Below are 21,012 nucleotides of genomic sequence, written 5' to 3'. Positions count from 1 at the left end.
AGCCTTTAAATAAAAACGCCTCTGGCATTTTGTTTTTAACATTTATTTTGTAATGTTTAGTTCTTTTTATTTCGATTTTTCTTTTTCTTATTTTTTGTTTTCTTCTTTACCACAAATATTCGTATTTCGGTTTGCATGTATTATGTTTGTATGTATATTATATATATCTTTATATATATATATTTATGTATGTATATTGTTGTATATCATCCTTCGTTTGTCGTCAACTGGCCAAGCAGCTTGCGCCCTAATTAGAGCTGAGATTTAATTATGCATTTTGTATTTTACATTTTGTCTGTTTTTTTTTTGTTTTGGTTTTTGTTTCTCTGTTTGTCTGTTGTAATTAAATATGTATTAAATACTTAATTTATAATTTCAATACACACACACACTCAATTATTACACACTTAAGGTTTTATATCTTTGCATAGGTTGAAATTTTTACATTTTTTTCGCTTGGTATATCTGTATCTATAAATAAAGTTGACTTTTGTCGTGTGAATGTTTGTGTGTGTGTGTGGGTTTCATATTTGGTTTATTTTCCCAATTTTGCCATTTATTCATTTTAGCTTTAATAATTAATACTATTTATCTAGATTTTTGTTCTTATTTTTTTTCTTTTCGTTCTTAAAATACAACATTTTGTACAATACAAATAAAGGTTATCAAATGGGCAAACGAATATTCGAATATCTTTATATGAATGAAACGATTGAAATAAATATAAACATTTTAAAGCCATTTGTAGTGTTTGATGTTGTGTTTGAAAAATTATGTTTAATGTGTGTGTGTTTGTTTGTTTGATAATTGTAAATATAAATATAATATTTTTACACATCTCATTTATCTATGTATATATAATTGCCTCATACTTTCTTCCTTTCCTTTTGTTTAAAGTGTATATATATATATGTTTCTGTTTTGTATAATTTGCCATTTTTGTATAATGTTTAATATGCAATGATATGTGTGTGACTGGAAGATTTTGAGTGTGACTGAAAAATATGCATAGTTTTAGGTACAAGGGAGGTATCTTTGCCTTCCCTTCGCCAAATCCCACTTAAAAAAAAACTAACCCTTTAATCTCATTCAAAATGTTTTGCATCTTGTGTGTGTGGTGTATTTATTTGTTGGTCGTGTGATCTGATCCGTCTAGACCATCCACCTGCCTTTGGTGGCACTTTTTTTTTTGGTTTTCTAATCGCAAAATGTTGTTTTTTGTATGAATTACGTGTGTTATATGTATGTGTGTGTTGTCACATTGTTTCACAATTTGATTTGTGATTTCTGCATACACATACATACATACATATGTACATCTATGTAGATGCATTTGGAAAAAGCGTTAGCAATTAATTTGAATAATTGGTGTAAATATATTATGTTAATTGTTTTAATTGCCGTGGCGTGTCGCTCTCTTATACTTGATTTTGTGTATGTGTTTTTTTTTTGGTTTTTTGGAATTTTGCCGCTGCGCTCTTTGGATAACATTTTACAACATTTATGATATGTTTTGCGAATTGCTGTGACACTTATGTAATGCACTGTTATTTTTGTGTAAATACATGTACACGTACTTTATGTATTTTGCATTTGTAATCAATGCAATTACTAATAATAATAATAATGCTGATACATTTGCATATAGGTTAGACAGCGTAAACTAAATGGTATGTAAATATTTATGTATGTATGTCATATGAAGTACGATAGTTTCACATTCAAGCAGTTTAATTCGAGTGACAACGACGACGACGACAATGAGATTTACAACAATTTGTACACCAATGAGTTAGAACGAGACAGAAGTGAGACACAGACAGAGATAGTGTTTGGCTTTAAATCTTCATAAATGTATATGCAAGTGAGAGGATGAAAAATGCTATAGTTTCATACATTTTTCCTTTTGTATTGGTGGGAAACATTCACAAGTGATTCGAATAACATATAAATACACAATATATACATATACGTCTGTATAGATACATAGATATAAAGACTTATATCAAAAGAAAAGTTAATAAACCTAAAGAGACAATAGTAAATCATATTGAGAACCTGTTTGTAAGTGTGGCTCGTGGGCCAGAGTTTACCTATTTATTGTAAGGTTGCAAATGTTATTGAGGAATATGTTCTAATAAACACTTTTGTAATCTCGACGATCCCGCCAATAAATAGTCAATTGTTTTAGATTTATGTACGTAAATCGAACCTAAAGATAGACAATAAAAAATAATTGATTGAGTCCTTAAAAGTGTTAAAGCACTATTATTATTTAGTATATTGTTTTCAATTCATTTAATCGGCTCTTTTTCTTTTTCATAATCATGTTTGTTTTGTTTTTGAAATTGTTTTTGTATACCAAGTACAATTTAATCTTATTAAATTTTAATTGTTTTAGCTGTTTTGTTTTTGTTTCTTTTTTTATTTGTTTTATGCATACACATGTACCTAGTTAGTATAATGTATAATTTATAAATGTAATTCATTTATTTTTTTCTTTCAGTTAATAATAGACAGCGTAGCATAGGAAGACGTCAATACCTGCATAAGACATTTTAGCCATATTTCATTTATGTATATATATACATAAATATATATACATATATATGTAATATAAACTTCATTTAATGTTAAGTTTGTTTTATTCACTTTTCTGTTAATACAAAAAAACAATATTTGTTCAGTTAAGCATTCTTTGTTATTTTGCTAGATTTACAAACATTCCGTTGAATCAATGCTTCGAACAACCATTAAAAATTGTATTCTATTTTTGGTTATGGTTTGTTTTTTTGTATGTAATATTTTTTTCAAACTTTAGGAAAATGTTTGCCGACTTAATAATAAGATTTATTGATTTATATATGTTAATTTGTTACTTGTTTTTTGTTTGCTACTGTTGCCATCGAGTTAAGGTTAAAAATAGAAGCCTCAGAGCTTATTAGACACATTATTTTTATATTTACTAGATTGCTAATTGCTTTACACATATTTACTTTGCTTTTTTGTTTTTTTTTTTTTTTTTGATAATTCATTCTATTTTGGTTGCTTTACATAGTTACAATGTACCTAAACATACAATGTATAAATTGTATGTGTTGCCTGATTTAAAATTGATTACTTTTAGCAATAGACACAGAAAGCACGTTTTGAAAACGAAAACCGAAACAAGTAAAAAAAAAACGTTCATCTAAATTTACACAAAATTATCATGCAATTAGTTAATAGCCATGAATTTGTATATATGTTTGTATGTATGTATGTATGTAATTGTGTGTATCTGTTATTTGATTGTGTGGCGAGAAAGAGGAAACAATAAATAGCTATGCTAAATATTATCCTAGCTACACTCTAAGGACAATCCACTAGGCTTGCCTTTTGCAACTATGTAACCATTTACAAACACAACGCAAAACGAATGCGGCCAAAACGAGTAGGAAAGTAAATACATGTAGGTTAGGTATATATGTATGTATGTATGTATGTATGTATATGGTAACAGACTCGCAGCGTTTCTGGCTAATATTTTTCAGAGAAGAGGGGACCCGCCAAGACCCCCAAGGGCAGGCCATTGGAAACCAGCTTGGCATTGGAGTCGACCCTTTTCCCTTTTTTGTTGTTGTCCGCTTGTGTTAAGGTCCTGACGCAAGTTTCTGGTTTTTGGTTTTTAGTATTTGCTTTTTTTTTTTTTTGGTTTCGTTTCGTTTTGCTTTGTTTCCTCGAAATGTTTTCAACACTGATTGTATTTGTAAGCTTCTTGGTTTAACTGTCTAATTATTTTACATTTAAACGTTTAATTATCTCCCTTTCCCCCCTGGTTCCATTAACGTATTTAACCTTTTCTTTGTGTTTTTTGGTTTCATTTTTGTTTTTGTTGCTAGCGCTTAAATTCAATTTGCCTTAATCTTAACCCTTAGTTGCCACTTGTTTTATTTATTTGCTCTTTTCGACTAGACGAAGCGCTACAACATTATAATAAAAAATAAGTTACTCCATTCAATTTTATACTTTTTGTTCTGGTTTTACTTTTGTTTTCTTTTGGTATTTTGCAATATTTTCTCTTGCATTTTAGGTACAATTGGCCAAAGCATCGTGTAAAATAAAAACCCCTTCCAAAAAGGAAAACAAAAACTTTGCCTAATTTTTGCTGCTGGCAGCATTTGCACAAAACTTTGTTGACAAGGCCAAAAACCAAGAAAGAAAAAAACTACACATACAAGAGGCATAAGCCCGGTTGCATTCTTGACTAACCTTGAAAAAAGAACTTTGTTTTTTTTTTGTTGTCCTTAGTTGGTTTGCTGGGCAATTCCTTAGTTAGTTGGCTTCCCTCAGTTGCTCAGTCAGTGGGCGCTTCTTTCAAAAACTTATGTTCAATTAGCTATACAAAAATTCATTTACGCTACAAAAAATGTCGGTTGCACTGAATGGAAACGTTTCTTTTCATGTTCTCTCCTTGTCTCTGTTTCGCATTTGACTGCAACTTAATTACAAACATTCCTCTTTGGCCTGGCAGAAACATCAGCGGTGGCTTAGTCTTGGCCATCGTATGGGATGCTGCAAGTCAATTCAAATAGCCAGCCCGAAGGGCATGGGAACAAAATGTGTGGGGTTTATTTTTTATCTTTTTTTTTTTCCTTTTTTGCTATTTATTTTATCCTTTGTTGCTGTTGATGCTCCTGGTGCGTTTTTGAGCTGAGCTAATTCCACTGCTGGAATCAGCTCATGTCGTCGGGTTAAATTAAAAATTGGGTAACAATCTATGAAGCAAACAAAGCAACCTGTTTGTTGTTGTTGCTGCTTCTGATGTTGCTGCTCCTGATGCTGCTTTTATTGATGAGATGTGGGCGCCCTTTTTGTTTTTGTTTAACTATACCTTCTTGTATGTCGGTGGTTTGCTTTCCTCCGGTTAGTTGATGCACATCATTGTTCACCTTTTAGTAGCATAGCGGCAATAGAACCAGCACCAGCAACTGCGCCAGGGACCATAGATAAGTGAATACGGCACCACGTGCACTCCAGCCAGCCGATGTCTCGTTTCCATGGCCATTGCCATTGCCCAGAGCTGCCATACCAATGCTGGGCGGCGCCGTCGACGTGGAGGACGTCATCTGTCGCTCAACCTCAACTGCAAAACGCAGAAAACAAAACAAAGAACAAAAATAAATAGAAGTTTACGATGTCAAGGTAGCCTGACAAAATTAATTGAACTAACTAAAAAGCCATTAGGGTCGAAAATAAATCAAGTTGACAATCTCAGCGCTAAATAACAGAAAAATCAATTTTTCCCCGGTAAAACGGTCAAATAAAGAACCTAAACAATCTTGCCAGGATCTTAACTACAATTTTATTACTAATGCAAACGAGGGTAATCATCCGAATCAAATGGCAATATTATAAAGAATTAATTTCAATTTCTATTAAATTCCGAGAAATCGTATACTTTTTCCCCTTTCGAATGATTGGAAATTTTACACTACTTGTGATTATTTAAAACTCAGTTTATCTTGTCACTCTTAATTTAAAAGGTGTAAAAAGAAAGTTAGCAGAGACAATGTAAGTCTAATTTAGCTAATTAGCTTGTCTTGTAATCATATTCAATTGTTTTTCATTGCCAACACTTTAACTAAAATCTTAATCTGATTTGGCTGTAAAGTTCCATTTTTGTGAAAGAAGAATGATTTAAGTGTCTATAAATATGTTTTCCACACTTAGCTGTGGAACTAGCTTATTGCCTGAAATGGGGCACTAAACCACAACCGCAGACCCTGGCTATTACTATGCCTCGACCGTTGAAAACTTTTGGCATAAATAAGCGGGGACAAAAGTGATGGCAGCCTTTAGGGCAGCATGAGAAACAATTACAGTGTCTTGAGCACACTTCGACTTGTGAAGTGGCCAAAAACAAATGACGCACTTTACGCAGCATAAATAACACGCATACGCCCGGTTGCTCCGGTCCAAGTGACAGTCGGCAGTTGGCAAAAAGAGAAACTGAGAAACAGGTCGCCGCCGGCTAACGACCATTCTGAATCATGGGGTCGGGTAATGTGTAAATTATTTCATACAATTTAAGACAATTTACAACACTGGCTCACAGCAACAACACCAACAATAACAACGACAACGACTCAAGAACTCTTGGAGAATGGTAGACTATGCTATAGAATGGAAAAGGAGTCCATGGAGTGGGTGACTCAAGTGTTAACAACCGGGCTTGTAGACAAACACTGCCAACAAATATATATATATATACATATATGTATATGGGTATCTATGTATGTGTGTGAAGGTATAAATTAACCTTTGTTTGTTTATGGGGAGGAAAACGAGAATTAAACGTAGGCAAACGCCATAGACGTGACGCGCCCAGTTCTAAAGCCAAAAACTCAAATATGAATTGCGGCAACATTTTCAAAACTGCCAAACAAGGACAACAGAAAAGACATTGGCTTGAATTTCGTTTATGAAATTCCCATGGCATGGCTCTCTCACTCTCACTCTCTCTCTCTCTATCTCTCTCTCTCTCTCCTTCTCTTTGGCCACATGTGAGGGAGCCTGCTAACGGTATTATCATGCTAATTTATTTTTTCTTGGGAAAATTCGTCCGAGATTCCTTACTGACATTTCATAATTCTGCAGCGAATCACCGTGCCACGTTTTTGATGAGCTCACTGCTCGCTATTTTATGAAGCGTAGAGGCAAAACAAATATTATGCTTGCATAGCATTACACGAAGCGCAAAACAAATATGAATACATATACATGTACATGTATGTGTATATCGTATCCCGATATACAATTATGCATATCACGCATACGAAGCGTTGTGCCGCCCGACAGATACACATGACAAACTCACACTCACCTTTCACCGAATAAGTTTTGTAGTCAGCGTACTGCTCTCCCTGTCCCACGGTGGCAGGTATCGTTGAGAGGCAGGTGATCTCCATGCGCCCATTGCTGCCCACATGCTGCTCCGTTAGCTCCACATTTAGCTGACTAATACTAAACATGCCCTTCTCCTGTTGGGCAGCCGTAACGGCTGCTGCAGCTGCTGCCACGCCACTGCCACCGCCCGGATGTGATAGCGGACGCTGATAGCCAGCGGCCAACTGATTCATGGGCCCAGCATTTGATGGTATGCCCAATTCCTTGTTCAAGTTGGGAGCCTGTGGTCCAAACCCGCCACTATTCAGTGTGCTGCGTATAATGCCCAGGGCATTCTCGTTTATATGACGACGATATTTGCGATTTGTGTTCCTGCAACAGAGAGACCAATAAGTTAAGGATCGACTATAAGCATCGAAGAGTTTGTGTAATTTGCACACAAATAAAATCGTAAATATTTGCATTTTATGATTGATGTGCGTCAAACAATAGCGAGTCGTTCTCAATGCCGAGCACGCACAAATGTCATACCAAACCACCCAACCAGGCGGAGTAAATTTCCAGTCAACTGTTAAATGCCTCAATAGGAAATTCATCTAATCTTGTGCTGAATTATCGGATTTAAGGCGTAAATGAATGACTTGTGCATTTCTCTGACAAATTAAATTGCATATTCCACGCAGACTTGTTCACTTAATTGGTCTAATTCTTTGATGAAATAACTGCACCAATAAATTTCTAGAAACGTAAATGCTTCTAAATACATGTATTTCAATTAAAGTTTTATTTCCATCTTTTTATAATGGCTTTTCAGTATAACTGGCTGATTAGTTTGCATTATTCAAATGCCTGTTTGCCGCCTGCTATCGCCTACCCCCGTCGCACAATTGCCGTCTGCTTCTCTCTCACACATTGTAAGTCTAATTAGCCTTTACGACTTTGTTTCATATTTGATAAGAAACCTGAGCGGCATATAAATGAAGGCGCTTGGATTTGGTGTGAGTATGAAACTGTGGGTTCCCTCCATAATTACCTGAGCCCCGAACGGTGAGAGCCTGTAACCGACGATGTGTGTGACGACATGTTGCTTTATTACAAATGCAAAATGACAGCGAAATTACCTGAATACATACGCACACCCTCCACATACACACACACGCACACTCACAGAGAAAGAGAGATAGAGAGAGAGAAAAACACACATACTACCATGGCAAGTGCGTGCCGAGACACTTGAGCAAATAATGTCAAGACCATAAACTTTAATGCATCGTATGTGCTGGCAAACCAATTGTCAGCTGTGTGTTAGTTTATAGCCCCAAGCCCCAATTTATGGCCCATGAACGAGCTGAATGTGCAGGTTTATTAAATTTTGTGGCAAATTTACTTTCGAAAATGGATGCCAGACCAGGCTGAAATTTCCTTCCATCTCATTTAAACAATTATTTCATTTGCATGGCAGTTGCAACTGGCAGACTAACTGACTGACTGACAATCAGACAGACCTAGAGTCGGTCAGGGCTTATGCAAATTGCAAATAGGACAAGCCTTTAGAAATTTACTAAAAAATTATATTTAAATATTGTATTATTTAAGCAGAGAGAGTGAGAAAGTAAGCGAGAGAAAGAGTGAGAGTGAAGGACAAGCAGTCACAATAAGGTGTCAGCAAAAATTTCTAGGTTTTCTATAAGTAAGCTTTCTTCTTCCTTTCCTAATCTATGTGGTTCTCTCTTTGTGTGTGTGTTTAACTTAAACGTGCTTCCGTTGTGTACTGAGCATAAGAAATAAGGAAAATGTTGTGGAAAATATTATGCAAATTGTAGTAAAGTTCTATAACGAAACCTAAATACGCTGCAAAATGACTATGAAAAGTAATCACATCACACAATTTGTATTCTTCGTTCATTGATTTTGATTGCCAAAAGATTGCATGCAAAAGAACTCAAAATTCTTGTTAGGGTATATGTACGCACAAAAAGCAAACAATTGGGCCACATTGCCATTAGGCTTTAGGCAGCAGGCAACATGGGAGGAAAACTTAAGCAACAGCAAACAACAAAGGAAACCAGTAACAGCAACAGTAACAGTCGACAGCCAACGGCAGCTCCAAGTAAGCCAGTTCAAGCCAAAAAGAGTGAGAGAGGGACCGAGAACAAAATTGTGAGGGCAAACAAATGCAAGGGAAAACTCAAAGCAAATGCACATCATCCGTATAAGCCTTCGACAGCTTGACTTTGGCTTCACGGCAACGGCAACAACAACAACATCAACAAGAACGTCGACGACGACGAAGAAGATGACGACGATGCCAGTAATAGCAACAGCAACAGGAAAAGGAACAGCTGGAGCAGCTTCAGCATCATCAACGTGGCTGTTGTTACTGTTCCTGCAGTTGTTGTCTTAATAAAATTCCTTATGCAGCGCACTTTTCACAGGAAAAGCAAAAACCGGTTGCAGCCGCAGTAAGGACACCAACAACACCCTCCCAAGGACTGCAGCAACAGAAGCATCAGCAACAGCAGCAGTATGATAAGTCCCCGTGGCAGGAAGCTCAACTTCAAAACATAACAAAGTTTTCAAGCAATTCAAATCAGACAGGAAATGCCATTTCGAGTCTTTGAAATATACGTAGACTCAGAGTTATGAAATGGCATTTAAAATTCGTTTTGAAGCCATAAATTTCTTAACTTGCCACTGACATGCGAAAGGCAACGGTCATGCCATAGGCGATAATTTGAGAAATACGCTTAATTAATTGATAAGTCATGTAGTTTACTTCCCATTCGTTCCCGTTGTTCTAATCTGGCAATATTTATGTGTCTCTAGGCCACAGAAACCGCAACCTAATTTAGTTTTCCAACGCAATCAAACGAGCTAAAGGCGTTGAGCGTAACGCAACAAAAACCTTTTAGCAATTTATGATAGAGAAAATGCCAGAACCCACACACACACATACACACACAGAAATATAATATACATATACAGTCAGTGTCAGAGACAGAAACACAGAGAAAGAGAGAAAGAGACTGAGAGAGAACCACAGCCCAAAAGATTTCCAATACAGGACTTCTACTTTCGCCACACTAGTTTCACCCACTCAGCAGAAACAAGCAAAGCAACTTAAGTGGCGCAAAGGCTACGTGCAAATGCCATGAATTTCTTATAGTATAAAAAGAGGTCTTGAAATCGGAAACCGGAACTTGGGCAAACCGCAACGTGGCAATAACAAAAAAAAGGAACAAAAAACACAACACCAAACAGCAAACAACAAGCAGCATAAGCAGTAGCAACAGTAGCAAACCGAACAGATTACCAGTTAAACTTTTTGCTACGTTAACTTTGTAATGCCCAAAACTGTTGGCCAAAATCAAAGCTTAGTTAGAAATTGAAAGGCAAGTGCTAGATGATGGTGGTGGGACCAGTAAAAGCGAGCGGATAAGCGAGGGCAAGAGGATTGCCAAGGGTATAACATGCAAATTTTCGTTGTCATGTAATTGGCCGGCAGTTGGCTAATTTTGTATTAACTATTCAGGAGTGTAAAATGTTTCGTCATTGCCATCGATGCCAAGTAGCTGGGCAAGTAATGGTGACCCATGTAACAAGTGTCTAACTTAGGGCTGGAATGCGCGCGCGCATAAAAGTATGCCATGGTATTACTTTCAAACTGGGTTAGCCTGACGGCGAGGACAACAGCTGAAGCAGGAGTAGCAACAATAACAAAAGGCAGCGGCAGCAACTGCCACGCATGTGAAATTATAACTGACAGCGAAGGTTCTTTTGTGTCGTCTCTCGCTCTTCGTGGCATGCGGTTCATTGAATAATTTATTCACTATAAAGTGGCATCCCTACTTCTACTACCCTTTTTTTCGCCAAGGAAACAAGCAGACAGGTAGAGGCAGTCAAATAGACCGACAGACAGACGTACATACATACACACAACTTGGAGCGCATTGTGATAGCTGACATCTTACACACACACACACACCATTCACGTTGCCCTTCCCCAACAATTACAAGAGACTAGTAAAATATGCTTGCAATTGCTTGTGAAATTGTTTCAAAATTGTCTTACTTAAGTTAGAAAAATTGAGAGCTAGAATTTAAAGCTTTTACACAAAATGTGTCATTCATTAGACAGACCTCAGCGCAATAAACACCAAATTGTTAGCTTATGTAAATGGATTGGTATCTAGAATCTTCGATTTAATTTATGACCATGACTTTCCTTTCGTCTGTAATCAATAATTGTCTGCTTTCATTGTAGAACTCAGGTGTCTGCACTGACACTTGATCGCCGAAGGCGTACACCTGGATAATTCTCCATAATTGCACATTTATTGCCAATCATAAAATTGCATGTGCACTTCATTTACTGTGTGGCAAATGCATTTCGATTCGATTGTTAACGCCACAAGCAATCGATAATGCTGTTTGAATGGTGCCAAAATGTGCAATTAATTGCTGCATATATACATACACAGTGTGCAACAGTTTGAGAGTCATTGTTTAATAATTTGACGGCTCCGTAAAGTATGCTTTGTTTTTTCCATTATTATTTACGTTTGATATGAATTAGGCAATAAATGCATGAAATCGAGAGGCTTCCCCGCCCCTTAACCATAAAAACTCACACAAACAATAAATGTTTTCATAAATATGAAACCCTTAACAAGAAAATGCCGCAAGCGGCGCTAGTTAATTTGCATAAATACATTTTTTTTGTTTGTATCTATTTCATATGCATATTTACGAAATGGCAATTTCAACTCTAAAGCGGGGGCAGACAATGGCCATACATATATATCTGAAGATACAGTGAATAACAATTGGCCAGACAATCCCTAGCTGTTTTTACTGTTGTCTAGCATAACGAGTTTTCACTGTTCGTTGACTGTAATGCTAAATATGCTAATCTGCCAATTGACAGAGTAAAAAATTTATATGCATGAATTAATTTTTAATTTGCCAGTCATTCTCAGAACTGTGTTGACATTGTAATTGATATGATTATTGTTGTTGTTGTACTCAAGCTAATGTTTGCAATTAATTAACTACGCGAATTCAGTGTTTTTTTTAGTGTTTTTTTTTTTTTGGTTTTTGGCCATTGCTCCATATTGGCGTTAATAATTTGTGGCCTATGAGCATAGGCAGCTCCCGTATAACTCATTCGTATTTGCATTTCGATTTCGTTTTCATTCATTGAGCCAAATTCGCAATAGGTTTTTGTTTCTTATGATTTATGCAAACTAATTCGATGGCGTATCCGCCAGTTGATCAGTTTTGCGTCACTTGCAACGGTTTGGCAGCGATTTGATATGGATTATCGGGTCATGTTACAACGGCATTGGTTGGTTACGCATCTACACTTTATGAGATTGAGTATAAAAACGCCTAAGTATGGCAACTGCCGGCACAGAAACCACTCGCACCTCAAGGCGCGCTCAAGCGAAATTGAAGAAGAGACCAACGGAAGTTATTAAAAAGCAATCAAAATGCGTGGATTTATTGTAAGAGGAATTACTTTCACCCACTTACAGATGAGAGTAATGCAAAAGTCAATTTTATTTCATTTACAGATTCTGGCCGTATTGGCGGTAGCACGCGCTGATGTCGGTGGCTATAGTTATGGATCTGGGATAAGTGGTTCATTAAATGCAGGTTCCAGTTCGGGTTCCTCTCTTGGCTCTGGAGGAAACTTGCTCGGCGGTGGTTCCATCTCAAGTGGTGGCAGTTCATCATTGGGCTATAATACCAATAGCCAGCAGCAGAGCTATGCCCCCCTTAATACGGAATTTAATAAGGAGTTTTTTACCTATTCGGCTCCCGAAGCTGATTTTGAAGACAACAAAAGTGTCAGTGACTTGGCCGCCTCCTTGAAAAAGAATCTGCGTGTTGTCTTTATTCGTTCACCCGAAAATAAGGGCTTGGAGAACGCTGCTTTAGCTCTTGCCAAGCAGGCTGCCGAACAACAGACGGCCATCTATGTGCTTACCAAGCAAGGTGATCTCTCAAGCCTGGCCAATCAGTTACAGAACCTGAACCATGTGAGTGCCAGCAAGCCAGAGGTGCATTTCGTCAAGTACCGCACACCGGAAGATGCTCTCAATGCCCAGCGAACCATTCAACAGGAATACGAACGTCTAGGTGGCTCTTCAGCATCCCACAATGGGGGCATTGCTCCCGTGTTAGACTTTGCCACGAAGGCAGTGTCACAGCAGCCCCAGCTGCATTTGCAGCTCGATGAACGCAGAGCCAGCTCCTCCAGCTCCACTTCCTCAGGCAGCGTGACAAATATTGCCGCAGAGCTGGAGGCGCCAAACAGCTATATTCCACCTGCTGCCACGTCTCCAGGTGCCACCTACTTGCCTGTGAACAAGGTCAAATGAACGGACCCCTTCAACCTTGAGTTTAGAAATTAGCCAAATTGTGTTGCATAGTCTACAAAACTAGCTGCTACTACCACTACTACCTCGTATGTTATAAAATATAAATTTAATTTTAATGCTTGCTTCTTGTTCTCGTTGAGATTAATGTGGCACGGCATTTCAAAGTCTTGTTGCAACCTCTGCTCAAGAACTGCTAGCTTTTACTCCTACCTTAATTCAATTCCCACTCTCTCTCTCTCGGCCATCTCACAACCTGTAATTAAAGCTAAAAGCGCAGTGGTATTGGCATCGCGACCACGTTTAAGAATTGCCGTAAATTTAAGTGACTGACGGTGAACCCCGTACAATTAGTGCCTCGGATTATGGCACATCGATGTCGACAGCCACCGTTGACCCGCCCCTCCGCCACAAGCGCCCATCCCACCAAAAAGGATTGCCGGCGCACACGCGATTTGTGGCAGTGGCAGAAAGGCAGCAGGGCAGCTAATTACAGCCACACTACCAGCCAATTTCTTTCTGCCGGTCACCAGTCCGACATATAATGGCCGCCCTTTTGAGGGTCAAGTCGTTGGCAATTTTGTCGTACGAACAAGGCGAAATGAAATAAGAGAGAACCATACTGAAAATTAAATGAAAATTACAACTTGCATTTAAGGGAGTGGCCAGAAATTCGGACAGTCCGCAAAATCATTAATGGAAACAAAACCAAATGGAATGGAATCCTTTGTTTTCTATAATTTAAGAAAAATTTTGGTAATTCTAGTGCAAACACCTCGTGCCTTGCCCCTACTTGTTACAGAATACAAGAGAGAGAGAGAGAGAGAGAGAGAGAGTTTGTTAAACTCAGTGCCAGGCAGAATTTAACTTGCCATTATCTTGACTTTACGGATTGTTCTTCGTGTCTGGGCCACCTGTTTGTACTAAGGCACAAAGCAAATTTTCTATAGCAAACTAGAAAGCCAGAATAAAAGGCTGGCAGTGGGCAGCCAACCTGAAATAGAATAGCCCCTTGATGTAGACTACTAACCCGTTACAGAGGAGACCAGCAACATACGAATATGTATGTGTATGTACCTGTATACATTTTGGCTTTGAATTGCCACAAAAGGCCTTACGTGTTGCACAAACATAAATTGTGCAACAACGTGTAAACTACTTTTTGACTGTATAAAACGCTCCATTCCCATATCCTGCCAGCTTGCCTCTAGCTAGCCTCACCTTACCATACAGCTCCCCACTTGCTACAGAGCAAGTGTTCATTCAGCGTTACGTGCTATGCCTTTTACAACCAAGCCACCTCTACATCTGTTGCTATTGTTGTTGCTGTTGCTGCTGCTGCTGCTGCCGTTGCTCTTGTTGTTTTATGACTGCAACCCCTTTGTTCTCTGTTGCACAGTTAAAGTCATTTTTCGGGGGTCTGAGGTAGAAAGATATGCAAAATACAAATTGTAGCTGTTTGCTTAATGAGATGGCAAAATGGTTAGCATTATAATGCTTTAGTTAATACATGCTCTATCTCACTCTTGACGTAATGGTGTCGTTAAGCATGTTAAGCGGTTAATTACAACTTTGATAGTCAATGTAGATGACACACGTGGCGTATACTCAATATTTCATCTTGAGCATATATAAATCTTACAAGGTCGCTAAGGTCCTGACTTTGGCATTGTAGGTATTTGCATAAAATAGCATGAATATTTCGCCAAAGTCACACAAACACACACGAAAAACCCACATACACATTATGGTAGAAAACACACGTGTGTATGCCTGTGTATGTGTGTGTGTGGGCAGTATGTGTATATCGTATAAACTTAATAAACAGCGCAGTTTATGCCATGCCTGGCCAAGCAAGCAACATAGAGAGAAATTTATGCACATTGCCATGCACATAAATGTGGCACGTTACTGGTTCTGTTTATTGTTGTTGCTGTTTTTGTTATTGTTGCCTGTGCACTCCTTTTTAGCTAGTGCCAGACAGTTGCATAAGCATACTCACACACACACACATTAAACACAGACCTATGTATGTACATATATAATGTATGCATGGCTCGCTTATCGCATATTTTTATGGCTAGAGGTGTTTCAAGTTTTTTAGTACTGGGTATAGGGTATTAAAATCACGGCTATGTGAGTATGTAGCTATAAAAAGTTTTTTACCTAACCACCAGACGATTCCCTAATCGTAATCAGAATATCTTGCTTGAACTCAAAATGTCACTTTCAGCTTGATTAATATTTCTTGCTTCTTGTATAATTCAATTTTAACGCAATTGTCATGCCAAAAAGACATTGTATCCTTTGGGAAACAATTATTCATTCATTCAGCGCCTTTCATTTATGTCATGGGTGTGGTAATTATCTAATCTAAGGGGAAATCCGTTTAGATATATGTCTATTATTGCTTAAGAAAGTGCGATTTTTTAGTTAACAGCAATAACAAATTGGGAATCTATTAAACAATTTATATAAGTAATCATTTAATAAATGTGAATATCTTTTCATTTTTGTAAATATATAAATTCAAAGATTTGTTGGTCCTGTAAATCATCTAATTAACGTCTTTGTAGTGTTTGTTTTTATTACATTTAATCCAGAATATAATTTTCAAATCACAAACTTTAAGTTAACTTTTTACTTGCATATAAGGGTTCGGAAATATGTATATTTTTCTTATAAACACAATCAACTCAGCAACAAAACTAAACACAATAGTCATTTCAAAATCTAGTTCAGTTCTACATAAATTAGAAAGTAAAACATACGGCAAAAAAAAAAAAAAACAAATACTCTGCTTTGACAGAAGTGTTAGCTTTGCACTAACAAGATGCAGCCAAACATGAAAAAGTTTTTGATATGGCTAACAACATTATGGTATGTTAACTTTTACTGTACGTACTTACAAATAGAGTTCAGATAGCATAATAAATATAGCCTCTTCCTACACCCATGACTTTGTGTAAGCATATACATATGCAGACTTTGCAACTCCAACTTTTGCATATAAAGTATTACAAATTACTAGTAAGTTGCCGCTGGCAGTTGCCAGTTGGCAGCCTTTTGAAATGCAGCAAATTATTTAGTTTACCGTGTGCTTTCTTAACTGCCTGATGGAGAATTTACAATTAGTAAATGTAATTAGCACACGTTTTGTAAAAGGGGAAATGGCATGGGTATAAATAATGGCAAAATTAAACAAGTTGCTTTTTAACCTCTCTGTCTTTATTAATTTGAGCAAAGTTTGGTAAAACTGAAAATAGTAAAACCAACAATAGAGAGGTCAGCGAAAATACATTTGCATTTGAACTTATTTAAATGACATTTTTCCAAGGGTCATGACATTTGAAAACAAAAAAATGATTTTAGATTTCAAGTGGCTTTTCGTGTATCGCCATTAGCCACTTGAACTTGCATTTCAAATAGTTGTGACCATTCAGAAGTAGCAAATGTGTTTTGGTACATGTTTTCGGATGTTTGCTTTTAGTCAATCTGTAAATATATTCACTTTATTTATATATTTACCACGATGCGGTTAAAGGAATGCCAGCCACGTGGCGTATGTGTGATGCCCCGCACGGCCACACAACTTCAAAGGGCAGCTGCTACTTCGCAGAACTTCGAAACGTCTTGTAGCTTTCATTATGCCCAACACCACGCCCACTCCACACCAACATATACACACACACACATTCTCATTCATGGCCCACTCCATACACAAGCTCTTGGCATTCAAACTTGGCTCCAAAAAGTTGGTATATTGGAAAAGTTTCTCTGCTTGATTTTTAATATCACAGGTAAGCGTAAATAATTTATTGCATTCATTTACGTTTCACTTCCAATCGCGCCACATAAAGATTTCTGAAACTGAATGTATGTGAAAGTGTGTGGTATGGTGGATGGTGGATGGGGGGTGGTGGTAAAAATTATTTATGCGTTATTCTCGCACCACGTCAGCCCGTAAACTCGAACAATGTGCCAACAACCATTCGGGTCTGTCCCTTTTCATTTTTGTTGTACTCACCTTGCCTAGCACCAGGCAAATCCTTTTAGACCTTAGATAAGAAAACTTTAATAAACACGCCACACACGCAACCAGGGAAAATTGATAAGAATATGAAAAGTTTTTCTCTCATTCTCTGGCCACTGAGTAAACCAAGAGTCCCGCTCAACTTTTTACATTGCATATATTTTTGGTGGGAGGTTTTGTCGGGCTTAACTGAGGATACAGGGATGAGATGGACCCTGACTGACTTTGCTAAAAGTTGCACCAATTTAATTTGTATAGCCCATAAATATCTAGTTGAAGCGCGAGTTCAGCATATACTCGTTTGATTAATGTTACCCGACAGCAGCTGGGCAGCTTGTTTAATGATGCTGCAGGTGCGGGGCTTACCTGTGCTTCTTCATTTCCATTTGCTGTTGCTTTTTTATTTCCATTTTCTTCTTGTTAAGGTCGTAGTTGCGCTGATGTATCTCATGTATTTCACCCACATCGTGGTAGTTGGTGAGCGAGCTGAATGGATTATTGTAAATACTGCCACCATGATGGCTGCCATGTCCGTCGTGGTGATGCGGCGTAAAGTGCGACAAATCATCTGCAGTGCCCAGAAGAGTAAGAAAGGGGAAGAAAAAAAATAAAAAGAAATTGTAAAAGGCTTCTGCAATCACACTAATTAATGTACATTTTGGTCCCAACTTCATGTCTAAGTCAAACAGATTATATAATTAGGTGCTGGTCATCTTCTTTTGTCCAACTACAATCTGTTAAAATTTGCCACAAAAACTTTGAAGTTGCAAACACAAAGTGCTAAAAATTTGTGAAATCATTAGGTAGAAATACCCATCAGAAGAAGAGACTCTTTAACAGTTAAGTGAGACTGGCTCGAGGTATCCTTAAATTATTATCAACTGATAAGATATCACGTATCCTTACTAATTTTCAAGTCAAGGCTATTTGATTCTTACTAGACATTCTTGATTATAGCATGAGTTTTCTCAAGTTATTAGCTGTTTGGGCCAGCAAACATTTACCTCCTTGAACTTTTTTTCCATTTTGTGGCTACGTACATAAGTACTTATTAGCCATGGCAATGTTGCCCACCCATTCGGTTTACTTTTTCCAGGGGCTTTCTGGTTTTTTTCTTCTTTTTTTTTTGTACTCACCACCACGTGCTCCGGCTGGCCAACGTAGGCTTTTGTCATAGCGGTCCATAAAGTGGGGGACGTGATATTGCGGCTGATACTGATTGTAGTACGGCTGTTGATAGTACTGCGGCTGCAGCTGACTCAGCTGATTTGTCTGCTGTTGCTGCTGTGTACGACGCTGATGCTTGCCATTGAACGAATACACATGATGGGTGCGCACGTATTTCTCCTCCACCTGTCCAGTTTTGTGAAGAGAATGGGAGTAGGTGTGGGATTTGATGAGATGAGGATAAGAGAAGCGTTGAGTAACAATTACAATAAGCTTTAGCACAAAAGTCACTTCAATGTCAAACTCTGACAGAGGGCACAGAGCTCAAAATTAAATATGAACGATGGCACAGCGGGTGAAATCGCCATCGCCATCTTTCACCCGCTCATCCACACACATACACACCCCCCACACACACACACACACATACAAATATGGATGCATTGCCTGGTCGGTTGCTTTGGCCAGTGGGCAACCGCCCTGGGGGCGCGTTTATGAATAAATTTCATTTTAGACTTCTCCCATATTCCACAAGCCACTGGCAGACATAATAAATTTATTTTAAATTTCATTTCCTTTTTTGTATGTTTTTTTTTTCTGTAGCATCACTGAGGAAAGAATAATGGAATGGGATAAAAGGGACACTGACAGCTGCTGCCTTTGGCCTGGTCCTGGGTAATTAAAATGAAAGCTGCTCTGACCGCTCATGTAGGCCATAATTATAAAATGGCTTAAACCAATGTTAATCTTAATGCACCAGGCACATCCCCTGGCAGTAATTCTGGCAGTGTCAGTGGCAATGACATTATCCCGCTGGTCAGCAACCAGTTGCCACAATCCCTTCCATATGTACATATGTGTGTCCTCATACCACAGAATTGTGGGTGCAATAATATTTGATTGCAAATTTAGCACAGATTACGGCAAAGCACTCGACCAAACATTTATATAATTAAATTACAAAATCGAATCGATTCGATCGAATACGCACCTTTTTCCCATTGATTAGCCACGTGATATGCGGCGCGGGTCGTCCTCGCGTTGTGTTGCACAAAGCAAACAATTTTTCGCCGACCGCGAATGGGGTACGTTTACGGAATTTAATGGTGGGCGGACCCGTTTGTGGCACTGCAAAGGATAGGACACGGACACACACCATAATTAGAGGGGGCGAAATATTGTAATTGTTGTGATAATTGTTACGTACAGAAAACGCTCATTAGCTCATCGGCGCTGGCCTTGGTAAAAATGGGCGTATCCGTTGAGACTTCACAATAGAATTGGCCGGACAAATCGAATTGTACATCCTTCAGTGTCACCTGCTGCTCGTTGGAGTTCTCCCACTGTTCCAAAAACAAAAAACGAAGCAACAAGGAATTTAAGTTTATTAGTACAAATTGATGATTACACAAATATTCAATCTCTCTCAGTGTGATTATGCTGTCAAAGTAAATTGGTGTATTCTTTCTCTACGGATATTTGGTTACTTACATCAATCTCAGCCCCCTCAATGGTGGAATTACGAAATGGCGGATTGCGTCCATTTATAAACTCAAAAAATTTCCCCTTGTCAACCTTCAGCCATGTGACCTGCAAAAAGCAAACAAGAAGAGATATTGAACAATATTAAATAACATTCCACAAATCAGACAGCCGTATGAAATAATGTCGGCCGTTTCCACTTCTGTTTCTGACAGTGATTGAATATATGTACCATCAATACCAGCTGTGGCCCATCGAATACTATGTCAATGTACAGACATTGCCCAATGCTGAAAGTTATTCATTCAATTGTATACTAAATACATATGATATAAGTGCTTTAAAGTTGTATTCCATTAAAAGAGAAACCCATTTGCATTGCACTTACAATTTAACTTTTAGCAACAAGTTGCAATAAACAAAACATTCTTGCGCGTTAAACTGGGTAAAAACTGTTAATAATTAAAATGTTTATCAAGAGAGCGATAGTGAAAGGAGGCAAGGTAGATGAACTTTCAAATACGCCTTGACAACTTTATTAAGAAGCAAATTGGGAGAAATGTACCCTTAATGTGATGTCGTTAATCAATTTGAAAGTTCGCTTTAAATTCTGTTAATTTGTTAGGATATTCACACTTCGACTTGGTCATAAGTCTCGCCTTCTTTGCAAATGCCACTAGCGGAATAGGGAATGTTGTTGCTCTTGTAATTAAAAACAAAATTTTGCCAACGCAACTTACATGGCCACAAAAAGTTGTAACTACGCTTCCTCTTCCTGCAAAAAATAAAAAAGAAAAACAAATGGGAACAGGGACAGGAGGAGGCGCCTTGTCGGTTTTATGGCAATGAAAACGAAAAACCGACAACAACAATGACAAATATGAATAATGAAAATGGAAATTAATTTCCATGCGCAAGTTTTTGCACACAAACAAAAGTTACAACTAGCTGACTGAATGGATGGAACGGCAAGGGTTGGTGGGGGTATCTAGGCGAATAAAGAAATAAATGTTTGGGTGGCTGGATTCCGGATGTCGACTGTTTTTAATTACACACAAC

At 37.8% G+C, this 21,012-nt stretch overlaps 2 protein-coding genes across 2 annotated transcripts in view; one reads left to right on the top strand and one right to left on the bottom strand.

Moving 5' to 3' along the window:
* Positions 1-4,031: 4,031 nt before the first annotated feature.
* The window catches only part of LOC6651469, a 38,648-nt gene continuing 21,667 nt past the window's right edge, over positions 4,032-21,012 (bottom strand). Inside the window, exons 3-9 of the mRNA XM_023180298.2 lie at positions 19,963-20,061; positions 19,679-19,814; positions 19,463-19,599; positions 18,441-18,657; positions 17,671-17,872; positions 6,866-7,260; positions 4,032-5,125 (exon numbers count right to left, since the gene is read on the bottom strand). Of these exons, the coding sequence (XP_023036066.1) occupies positions 4,935-5,125; positions 6,866-7,260; positions 17,671-17,872; positions 18,441-18,657; positions 19,463-19,599; positions 19,679-19,814; positions 19,963-20,061 (1,377 nt within the window). The 3' untranslated portion in view covers positions 4,032-4,934. The remainder of the gene's footprint in view (positions 5,126-6,865; positions 7,261-17,670; positions 17,873-18,440; positions 18,658-19,462; positions 19,600-19,678; positions 19,815-19,962; positions 20,062-21,012) is intronic.
* LOC6650493 lies at positions 12,270-13,390 on the top strand. The gene is made up of 2 exons (XM_002073078.2): positions 12,270-12,395; positions 12,465-13,390. The coding sequence occupies exons 1-2, from the start codon at positions 12,381-12,383 to the stop codon at positions 13,272-13,274; spliced, it is 825 nt and encodes a 274-aa protein (XP_002073114.1). The 5' UTR covers positions 12,270-12,380; the 3' UTR covers positions 13,275-13,390.

The sequence above is a fragment of the Drosophila willistoni genome, chromosome 3R, assembly GCF_018902025.1.
Source record: "Drosophila willistoni isolate 14030-0811.24 chromosome 3R, UCI_dwil_1.1, whole genome shotgun sequence".
NCBI lineage: Eukaryota > Metazoa > Arthropoda > Insecta > Diptera > Drosophilidae > Drosophila > Drosophila willistoni.
The sequence above is the reverse complement of the archived record's forward strand: the minus strand, read 5'-3'. Positions and strand labels throughout refer to the sequence as shown.